The sequence below is a fragment of the Dermacentor variabilis genome, chromosome 3, assembly GCF_050947875.1.
Source record: "Dermacentor variabilis isolate Ectoservices chromosome 3, ASM5094787v1, whole genome shotgun sequence".
Lineage (NCBI taxonomy): Eukaryota > Metazoa > Arthropoda > Arachnida > Ixodida > Ixodidae > Dermacentor > Dermacentor variabilis.
The window spans coordinates 16,438,909-16,450,290 of record NC_134570.1 but is presented as its reverse complement, the minus strand read 5'-3'; the positions used below and the strand labels follow the sequence as shown (position 1 = coordinate 16,450,290).

Genomic DNA, 11,382 nt, shown 5'->3' with positions numbered 1-11,382 from the left:
TAGCGCTGTGTGAAATTTGCACGCCTAAGTGAAGTGTGTCAGGGGGAAATCTTTATTGAACGACCCTTGTGTTACTCTTGTACATGCAGCTAGGAGCTTGCAGCATTGCTCGAAAGGCTGCCTGCGCTTCAACCTCTCAAAACTGGGGAACTTTCTCATCTTACTCTAGTACAAGAATGAACACAGTAGGTATAGGTACAATTTTTTTTATGATGTCATGATGGAGCAGTGCCTTAAGCAAAAGCAGAGGTGAAGAATTCTCATTGATGGGGTGGTGGCACCATTTGGCCTCTAAAATGGGCAGACAGTTGCACCACACATCTTGAGGTCATGTCAACACAATAGCCTTGTGCAACGATGGGCGGAATTTGGCAGGTATGTTAGCACGCAGCTATGAGTGCTGTGGGAACAATGAAAAGAAGGACACGAGGGCATGACAGATGAAGCATTTGTGTTATCAATCCCTAATAATGGAAGGTGCATTAAAGAAAAGATGCCCTTCATCAATACCAGACACATTGATGGGGTGTTGTGGCTCACTCAGGCCAACTATTGCTTTAGCCACATTCCCAGGGACTGCTGTACATATCTTTACTGTGCATCTCAAGATGCAAAATAAAAAAAAATTAAAGATAATAAAAAGATGTTGCACGGCACTATTATTCTGGCTAAGATTGTGTCTGATACTTTCAGTATGCAGACATTACAGCATCCTTTGCCAGAGGGTTATACACTTGGGCCACTAGGAATAGGGTGCTGTTCCTGTGCGTCCTGGACTACTTTTCCAGGTTGAGCTTGGAATACAAATGAAACACAAATGCTGTGGCACTAAGAGCCTGTGCTGCATAATATTCAAATCAACCTGCAGTATTATGTCCACCTGGACCAGCATAAAATATTAGACGAGCTTTAGAATAGGGTGCCGAAGCATTGGGTGGGACGCAAACTCCATTGTGGGCCCTTTGTGCTTGCACTGCATCCCTCATAACACTTGCGTGCCCTAATCTAAAGCTATTTTATTCAGCTAGTTGCACTTCGATGGTACCAGGGTGCTGATGACACTTCGATGGCACCGTTAGCATTTTATTTTCACAATATGGTCCATTGTTTGGTCATGTAAATGCAGCCAGTATGGACACACCAAAGCACATATAAAAAAACAACATTGAAAGTTGTAAGTCATTAAAAATATGATATAAAACATAAAAACAAAGCTACAAAACAGATAAAGCAAAAAAGCATATATAAAAGTGGCCTTTGGTTGATCTATTGGCATGCTGACAAATAATGAATTCTGACATCCTGAAGAGCGTACAAGTACAACCACGCGGAAAGCAATGGGCGTGAGTGCCAAAATAAAATGAAAAATAATGAACTGACCAAATCAATTCCACTAGTGCATCTGCATGTCAGTATACATGGGCTAAAAATATGTACTTTACTCATTACCAATGTGTGCTAATGGTAGAAGTGCAGAGCTAAAGTATCCAAGTTTCTGAACTATAGTTCCATGACTTTTGAACAGCAATTAAATATCAAGTTGACATTCATTTACACAACACGACTATATACACAAGAAATGTACTTGTAAAGGCTTTCTGGTTATTTTGTCAAAATGTTTGCAGACATGAAAGCTTTGAAGAAATTGTCTCCTCCAAGACCTTCAACCTTTTTAAGGTCCTCAAAGGTCTCAAACTGGCCACGCAGGGTCCTGTGCAAGTAGATCATCTGTAACAAAAGACAGGGAAGGCAGGCCATTCTTTTTTAAACACGGGATACAGCACATGAAAAAAAAAATCAGAAAAGGAACAATTTAAAGCAGCTGAAAGTTCACTAAAGATTGGCAAAAGTAGTTCGACTTAAAAAGCTAATAGCCAGTTAAATGCATTTTCGGCACTGATTGTGCAATGAATGCATGCGTAGACATCATGTGCTGCCTGCAGGATTTTCCCACTGATGCCTGCTAAATACAACAAGATGCTAAACCACACTTTCTCAAACCGTGCTTTAAAACCACCAGAAGTGGTAAAAGGTTTAAGAGGGTCTGTAGTAATCGCTGTAGGTCTCCTGTTGACAAATATCAAACTGAAAACAAGAAGCAAAGATTATTTTGAACTAAAGTCAAACATCTGTCGGAATTGTATGAAAAAGAACAATGTTGAACTGCAGCTAGGATGTCGACTGTGTAAAGTGAAAAATAATGTCAGCACCCTGGTTTTTTACAAGCAGAAATGCCATCGTTACACTGGTTCTACAGAGTGAGTAACATACTATAAGCTAAAAGGTATGCCAATCCACAGAGCACTGCACAAAGTGACATGAGAAATGCAATATCCATGTAAAACTGTAACACTGAAAATTGAGAGGTAAATACAAGGAAATTTGTCAGCTTAAATATGAAGGTTACCACACAGCCTGCGTGTGATGTCAAAAAAGAGATGCAGGGTCTGCTTACTCGCGCCTTCTTGGGACCAACTTTTGCCAGTAACTGGAGCTTCCTCTCGGAAGCTAAGTTGAGCAGCTTCAGCACAGTCTTGTTGTGTGCAAGTTGTGCACTTTTGGGAGTCGCCATGGGTCCTAGTGCCGAAGGTTTCTTACCTGCAGCACACAAGTGAAATTCATCTGCTTAAAGGATTGGACTTGAGGTGAGTGGAGCATGAAAAGCCATGATGACTGTGGCATTGTAAAGTACTAGCATATTTCCACAAACACACTGCACTGGGGGACCTTTGACAACCCATCCACACATACAAGCACACGCGTTATCATGATTATAACGTGATCCATAGATGAGGGTTTAAAATGGAACATTTCAGCAGAACATAACCTGCACTCTCATGGGACTGCCCAAGCATGTACAGAGCCCATGCGGGTGTGCATCATGAAAGGTATTTCAACAAGACATAGTGTGACGGGTCGGGCGTGTGCACCAGGTCATTTGTGAAACTAAATACAACAAGAAAAATGATCCGAGTGTGCTTTCAAGAAAGTTCTGAAGACTACTATTGTGTAGTATAGCACTTAAATTGTATGCAAATGCCCCCCCCCCCCCCATATCACAGAACCACCAAAGTTCATTTCACTCTTGCTTCCTAGCAGACACATTGCCCTGCCACTAACACCTGTTTGTATTTTGCCACAGCCATTGGAAGGCTGGCTTTCCTGCATATTACAGTCATCTTGTGGTTGAGCTCCCTGCATAATGAAGGGTGAAAGGGGGTAAAATGCTTTAATTTCTGCTGTTAAGGGCAAGCTATACTCCAGCGCAACGCACACGCGCACGCCAGACTCGGCGACATCATGGTGGTGAACAACTAATTTCTATACTCCAGCAACACGACGCAGCCAGAGTAATAGGCGCACTCTAATGTCACCGATGCATGGATAACTCCTCTTTTCTTTTTTTTTTTTTTTTTGCGGACTGCACAGGGTTATGTCGGCCAAGCATCCTGGCATTCCTCATACAGAGCATAAGGAATGCCAGAGCGCACGCTATCAGTGCAGTTGCAGGTGGCTGAAGTGTCAAGCGTCAAATCATTATGAAGCTCACCGCTGCCGATGCAAAATAGCTAGCTTTGGTTCGCAAAGTTCAGTGAGTTGAAACCTCTGGAGTATAACTTGGCCATTGAGTGACTAAGCAGATAAGTATAATCTGTCAGTCCACAGCTTGTATGAATATTACGTTGTTTTCAGGGTTTCTGAAAAAGTTCTGCTCACAAATTAGTAGCATTATTCAGAGAAGCTTATACTATGTCAATTATCACCGCAATTCTGATATTGCCTTTCAATTCTCCCTCTACAATCAAGAAATTTTACCTTCTTTTAAATGTAATAAACTGCATCAAATTTCGCACAGTGGATGTTGAGCAAAATAATTACTCCATTTCCATGAACTTGGATAGCAGTCGGATAATTGATGAAGCAGTTTTTGCTAACTCTTGCATCCTTCCCTTGGCACTTAACCATGCTATGATGTGTGCATAGTGTCCACTATTCTTAGAGAAAACGGAACTGTGTCAAAGTCATGACATAACAGCACTCTGATTCTTTTCCTGTAAGCAGGTTCATGCTCCTAGCTGTGGTTTTGTGGGCTTCATCCTTGCCAGCACTCAAAACACACATCGTAATCAATTTTGCAGAGTGCGTTGGTTACTGCTGAATTGAATTGAATTTCGGGGTTTCGTGTGCCAAAACCACAATTTGATTATGAGGCATGGGGTAGTGAGGGATTCCGGATTATTTTTGACCACCAAGGGATCTTTAACAGGCCCCTAATGCATGGGATATGGGTGTTTTTGCCTTTCGCCCCCATCAAAATGTGGCCATGGCGGCATGGATTTGATCCTGTGACCTTGTGCTCAGCAGCACGACACCATAGCTGCTAAGTCACCGTGGGAGGCTGTTGCTGCTACATCACTTGTGAATAGCACACAATGTCTTAATTGAGGTACATACTTGAAAGAAGGGAGAAACTCACGACATGTGGCGCAAGTACCCTTGTTTGCCACTTTCTGGCCAGGCGTTGTGTCTGCAGGTCTCTGGTTAAATATGGTTGTACTACGCCGTGTCCGAGAGGCAATGCAAGACTGCGGTATGTTTGGTGACACAAAGACAGACTTTCTCCTCAGTGGCTTCACAGCTTCAGTAACCGCCGGAGACATCTGGCTGTGATCACCTGACAGAAAGACATGAAAAAAATAACACCAACAGTGTCTGAGGAGCATTTTTTAAGCATGAACTGAAGAAATTTTCTCTATAAGCATTCTAAGGGTAAAATATGTCAATTTGTATTCACAAGACTGAATGAGTGCAATGCAGGCGGTATATAGTCATAAATCCACTGAATATATAGCAAAATGCATTTAAGAAAGTTTTGATGCGTAGCACCATGAAGGCAAAGCCAATGTTACTAGACTACCGTATTTTCGCGATTCTAAGCACCCCCCTCTATTTTCGCGAAAAAGTTTGGAAAAAAGTTTGCATGCGAATCTAAGCACCCCTTGTTTGTTAGGAAGAGCGCATAGCCAAGGCCGCAAAACGCGCTTGCTCACTCGGGAATCATTGCTTGGCGGACCTGCAGGCACGCGGTCGTTGCTTCTGTTGGACGCGTTTCACGGCCATCTGACCCCGGAGGTAAAGACAAAGCTTCGGAACATCAATAGCGGCTTGGTTGTGATGCCGGGTGGCATGACGCCAGTGCTGCAACCCCTTGACGTTTCATTCAACAAGCCCTTCAAAGCCAATCTCTGACAGGAGTACAAAGAGTGGGTGCGAAACCCTGACCGGAAGAATATGCCGACGGGAAAGCTGCAGAAATCGTCCCCATCAACCATCGCAAAGTGGATTTCGGACGTGTGGAAGAGGGTCCAAGTGGACGTTGTGGCCAAATCATTTAAGAAGTGCTCGATCACAAAGAACTTCGACGGAACAGAAGACGACCTGATGTGGGATACCGAGAGCAGCGGTTCAAGCGGTGCGACGAACTCGAGTGGCGGTGATAATGAATGAGCATCCTACACAAGCAGTGGGTTCGTTGTCTGCACCGATTTTTCTTTTGAATATTTGAAAAATAAAATGTTATTTCTCGCACCCGTCTTGTCGGGATGTCGCAGCGAAAAGAGGGAGGGGGGGTCATTCTAGTTTTTTTTAATCTAAGCACACCCCTCACTTTAGGCATCGCGATCGTGAAAAAAAGGGGGTGCTTAGAATCGAGTAAATACGGTAGGTTCAGTTCTCAAATTGAACGGAACCTCCACCGATTTGTGCCTTCGTAGTGCTGCCGTCTCACCCAGCTCCATGTTTTCTCGCTGCTGCCCATACAAGGGCTGCGATACGAGTGTGTGTGGCAGCAGTGGTTGTGTTTAGAGTGCACACCAAGTTGATTATTTTAATGATTACCTAATTGTGCATGATAACAACCATCGAAGACAGCGAACCATGCCGACGTGCTGTGTTCTCCGCTGCAGAAGTTGCTATAAGAATGATGTGAACCGTTTCAAGCATCATTCCTTTTGGCCCCCCCGACAATGAGCATCTCCGCTCGGTGTGGAATAGAGCCATTCCACGTTCAGATAAACAACTATCGTCAAAGTCCAAGGTATGCGAACTAAATTTTCACAAGCAAGACCTTCTGAAGAGCTACATGCATGTGATCAATGGACAGACTGTGCCCGTGCTGCGAGGCAAGTGGTTGCTTGCAGAGGGTGCCGTCCCCAAAGCTTTTCCAAACCTTCCATCATGCCTGTCAAAACCTCCAGAAAAGAAGCGAGAAAGAAGATGGATAATCTCATGAATTCTACAGATCACGGGGAGATTGTGGCACGGATGCACGAAATGAGCGAGATACTGACTATTCCTGAAGCTATGCAAGAATTGAGTGACATGGAATTTGTCCCGCTGCCTCCATCATGGTAGAAAGACACAGTTGAAGCCAGAGATGGCCCATTTATCGGGTTTTTCAAACTTAAAGCAGGAGGAAGACAGCTGCAAATTGAAAAAATGTGTGGCAGTAGGAAGCAAGAAACTGGCTACAGCAAGTGCTTTTGGCTGTTCAGCCGCGGCAATCTCGAGCATGACCAATGCCACCATCGATTGCCTGACATCACTGATAAATACTGTGGACAGGCTTCACGTTTATTTAGGATTAGAAATGAAGGGTGAAAACAAAATTTCCGACAAGTGCGAAGTGCTATGTACAGAGTTCCGCACTCAAAAGAAAAAGAAGCTGGTGCAAACCGCTAACAGGTATAACAAGATGCAAATCAAATAAGAGAAACTCAAAGCTTTGCAAAAAAAAAAAAAAAAAAGAAAGGTCAGAGCTGCGGCTACAAGGGCTTCCTTTATGGCAAACAATGAAAGCCTAAAACAGCAACTCACAAACAAACGAACCCTCGCAATCAAACAACCACTAAGTGCACTTCCATAAGTTCAACAGCTAGCATTTGAAATGTCCTTCCAGCAAGTGAAAGTGAAAGGCCCTCAAGGCATACGCTAGAATGTGGGTTATGAATTGCCTGCTTCTCCGCATTGCCATTCACTCCAAAGGAAATACAATCTCCTGTGCGACATGAAGTTGCTTACTCTCCTAACCTGCAGCCATCTGAATCAAATTCTCGTTTGTGTGCCCTGTGAGTACGGGTACAATCGGATTGCTCTAATATAATGTATTATATTAATATATAGTACAATATATAATAAACTTCCTAACATTTTAGTGTACTTTCAGTGTCAACCCATATTGGTTGCCCACTCTTGTGTGAGGGAGTGGATACATATATACAGTGTTTCCCAGCTAGCTTTAGCCAGAGTTTAAAGGTGTGCGAATTCCACGTAGCTGGACAGAACCAAGGTAATGTTTGCCATCGCTTGGAAATACTCAAATTATTTTATTCTGCCTAATTGGATAATTAGGAATAATTAACTTCTCAGATATTATAATTAGATGAGGAGTGTCAATGAGAAAATTGTAGAGCAACATGAAAAACTCCCAATACAGCTTCTGTTGCTCAATACTTGCTACATAAGAGTTTTCCGAGCGTGAAAGCAGCCTGCGAGTACACGCAAAGTGCCTCAACCGGCCAGTCGCGTGGCAATTTAGCATACATTTGCAGGCTTCTTTCACACTCGGAAAAACGCTTTTATGTAGCATGTATTGAGCAATAGAAAGCTGTAGCAGGAGTTTTTCATGTTGCTCTACAATTTTCTCATTGACACTTTTCATCTAAATATAATATTTGAGAAGCTAATTAATTAATTAAGACTAATTATCTAATTAAGTAGAATGAAAAAAATTATTTGAGTATCTCCAAGTGACGGCAAACAACATTACCTTGGTTCCGTCTAGCTATGTGGCAGTCACATATTTTTAAACTCTGGCTAAAGTTAGCTGGGATACCCTGTATATATTTATACAGCAGTAGTACTACCTTTTCTTGACATAGGAAGTAAAGCAAGGTTCTAGCTTGCGCCGCCTAATCTGCGAACCATGTTGCTGTCGGCACTACTTGATGCCTATAACATTATTGTATTCATGCACGCTGGAATGCTATATACATTAAGAAAAAAAAATTAGCATACAATTCTGCTGACGGAACTCAAGTATGGCACAAGCTCAGGTACGGTACAGATCTAGTAGTACAAGCTGCATTGGAGGCTGGTCAGCAAAGGCCTGAGCCTGCAGTTGCATACTGTTCTGTCGCAACTGTCGCTTGATCAAGCTTGTTACAAAATTTTGTTGGAAAATAAAACGCAGAGCATATATAGCATGTCCTGAGCGCACGCTTGAAGGGGCGCCTGATGAGAGCAGCATAGGAAGCAGAGGGGGCGAAGCCGCTGAGAGGAGCAAGATGGAGCGGTGGTACCACCTGGTGGCAATGTCAGAACTGGAGCAGGCAGAGAGATTGAAAACTGAACCTAGTCAAGTAACGTTGGGTGAGACTGTGTTAATGCCATAACAGGTCACACGAAAGAGATGTCATATGGCATGAGTGAATGAGCTTCTGGCAGTGCTTCCCAAATAATACTATCCTGCAATCCACTAGACATAAAAGATAATCTGATGGCCACTTATCAGGCATTTGTCACTGCCAAACAATAAAGCACATTGTAAATTTATTGCAGTTACAGCAAACAAGAAGGTCAATGTTTTTTTTTAATCTATTTAAGCACCCTAAGCAGTGACTAAAAGCCACAGCAAGGAATGAAAAAACAAAAAACAAAACAAGATTCATGTCAATAGCCCTGACTGCACCTAGTAATATTGTAATATTTGAGAGCACTTTCTCAAAATGCAGCTGAAGATTCTCCACATCTACCATCAGTTCCGTTTTGATGTTGTGCGGGAGCCTTCACCGTTTTCAATTACTTCCTATAGAGAGGCCAATTAAGCTTGTACATTTAAACCTCGATAACATCATCATCATCAGCCTGGTTAAGCCCACTGCAAGGCAAAGGCCTCTCCCATACTTCTCCAACTACTCCGGTCATGTACTAATTGTGGCCATGTTGTCCCTGCAACTTTCTTAATCTCATCTGCCCACCTAACTTTCTGCCGCCCCCTGCTACGCTTTCCTTCCCTTGGAATCCAGTCTGTAACCCTTAATGACCATCTGTTATCTTCCCTCCTCATTACATGCCCTGCCCATGCCCCCCCATTTCTTTTTCTTGATTTCAACTAAGATGTCATTAACTCACATTTGTTCCCTCACCCAATCTACTCTCTTCTTATTCCTTAAAGGGAAGCTGAAGGGTCTGTCGAATTCAATAAGACGCTTATATACGGATGCGGGAACCTTATAAACCATGAAGGTAAAATTTTGGGGGGGATTTTTCACTTAGGACCGACGCAATCGTCAGTTAAAATTGAGCTGTAGCTCCGCCCCCCATCGAGCGCCGCGCGCTGCTGCTGATGCTGACGATGCGAGCGGAGACCGGAAACCGCGGCTTATTGACGTCAACACTGGTGTTCCGCTCCTTCACAGTTCCGCAACCGTGCCTGACTGGGCTTATTTCTGCGTGCATGCAGTCCTAACCTGCTTCGTTCGACCCTACATTCCTTTGTTTGTGTGTATATAGGAGTGGTAGTTGACGTGAGCAGCATCAATTGAACTTGTAGGCCGATCATTCCGGCGTTCTGTGCAGCCTACGCTTGCACGAACACCAGCGGCTGCAACGATGTTCGACGAGTAGCGTGCGGATGGCGCACTGATGAAGGTTCTATACTACACGTGCTAAAACAGCCGGTAAACTTTTCCCGCGTTTAAACCATCTGTGTAGATTGCCGACAGCTTTGGGGCAGCGCACAAATGCTGAAGATCGCATCACCGCTTACGTTCTACGAGGAGGCATGCAGGAACATAACACTACAGTTGTTTGCCCGGAAACGTACTCACTGGAACGCTGAATGCAGCTTAGCAAAAAACATACTCGCCAAAGAACATTTCCAACACAACGACAGCGGCAGCGCTATAAGCGAGGCGATGGCTGTCGCGTTAACTCGTCGTTTACAAGCCAAACTCCACGCGAGCGACGGCTTTGAGCGACGACTTCCCGGTATGAGGTCAGCAATATACGCGCCGAAACTAGCGTGACGCATGCTTTATCAACTTAAGTTGATGTATATTACTGAAAAAGGAGCATAAAATATTTCTCAAGGTCTTGCACTAGGTTCTTATTCTTGCACGTGTAAAATTCAATAGTTTGCTCGTTCCGTGCAACAAACAGTATTATTTGAGTTATGTACATCCAGTTTCGGCTTCGCACAATTGGCTAGTTGCTCATAGCATTTCCGGGCGACGAGCGACAAGTTCTAGATTTCTAGAAACGAGCGATCGAGCGACAACACCGAGCGATTTGTTCAAGCAACGGCCCGTTTTGTCGCTCGAAGCCGTCGCCCGTCACCGTCGCGCGTAAAATCGCTCTCGTAGAGTTTGGACTTAAAGCCGAACTCCTCAGAGAAACGCAAGCTCTCGAAAATTTCCATGAGCGTCTCAGCAAAACACCACCAAACTACTTTGCACCGTGCTTCGTGTGTAGCGGCAGCAGTCGGTCCGGACGAACACCATTATTGACGTCACGAGGAGCCCGACCAATCACAGGCGGAAACGAGGCGCGCGAGCTGGGCATGTCTGCTGCTGCACTTTTCGTCGAAATAAAATATGTTTGCGCTTTCTTTCGCTCAATTTCGATGCGATATTGGAATTCAGGGGGTTGAAAACCACGGCGAACTGCCCTTCACTCATTTTTTCTGGAAAAGCTTTCAGCTTCCCTTTAACGTTACACCCATCCTCCTTCATTCCATAGCTCCTTGCGTCGTCCTCAATTTAAGTAGAACCCTTTTCGTAAGCCTCCAGGTTTCTGCCCCGTACGTGAGTACTGGTAAGACACAGCTGCTATACACTTTTCTCTTGAGGAATAATGGCAACCTGCTGTTCATTATCTGAGAATGCCTGCTAAACGCACTCCAGCCCATTCTTGTTCTTCTGATTATTTCAGTCTCATGATCCGGATCCGCAGTCACTACCTGCCCTAAGTAGATGTATTCCCGTACCACTTCCAGTGCCTCGCTACCTATCGTAAACTGCTGTTCTCTTCCGAGACTGTTAAACATTACTTTAGTTTTATGCAGATTAGTTTTTAGACCCACCCTTCTGCTTTGCCTCTCCAGGTCCGTGAGCATGCATTCCAGTTGGTCCCCTGAGTTACTAAGCAAGGCAATATCATCAGCGAATCGCAAGTTGCTAACGTATTCTCCATTAACTCTTATTCCCAATTCTTCCCAATCCAGGTCTCTGAATACCTCCTGTAAACACGCTGAGAATAGCATTGGAGAGATCGTATCTCGCTGCCTGACGGCTTTCTTTATTGAGATTTTGTTGCTTTCTT

General features: G+C 44.0%; 1 protein-coding gene across 1 annotated transcript in view; it reads right to left on the bottom strand.

The window, feature by feature from the left end:
- Nucleotides 1–1,067: 1,067 nt before the first annotated feature.
- The window catches only part of LOC142575187 (uncharacterized), a 78,554-nt gene continuing 68,239 nt past the window's right edge, over nt 1,068–11,382 (bottom strand). Inside the window, exons 11-13 of the mRNA XM_075684296.1 lie at nt 4,478–4,675; nt 2,456–2,598; nt 1,068–1,728 (exon numbers count right to left, since the gene is read on the bottom strand). Coding sequence (XP_075540411.1) covers nt 1,603–1,728; nt 2,456–2,598; nt 4,478–4,675 — 467 coding nt within the window. The 3' untranslated portion in view covers nt 1,068–1,602. The remainder of the gene's footprint in view (nt 1,729–2,455; nt 2,599–4,477; nt 4,676–11,382) is intronic.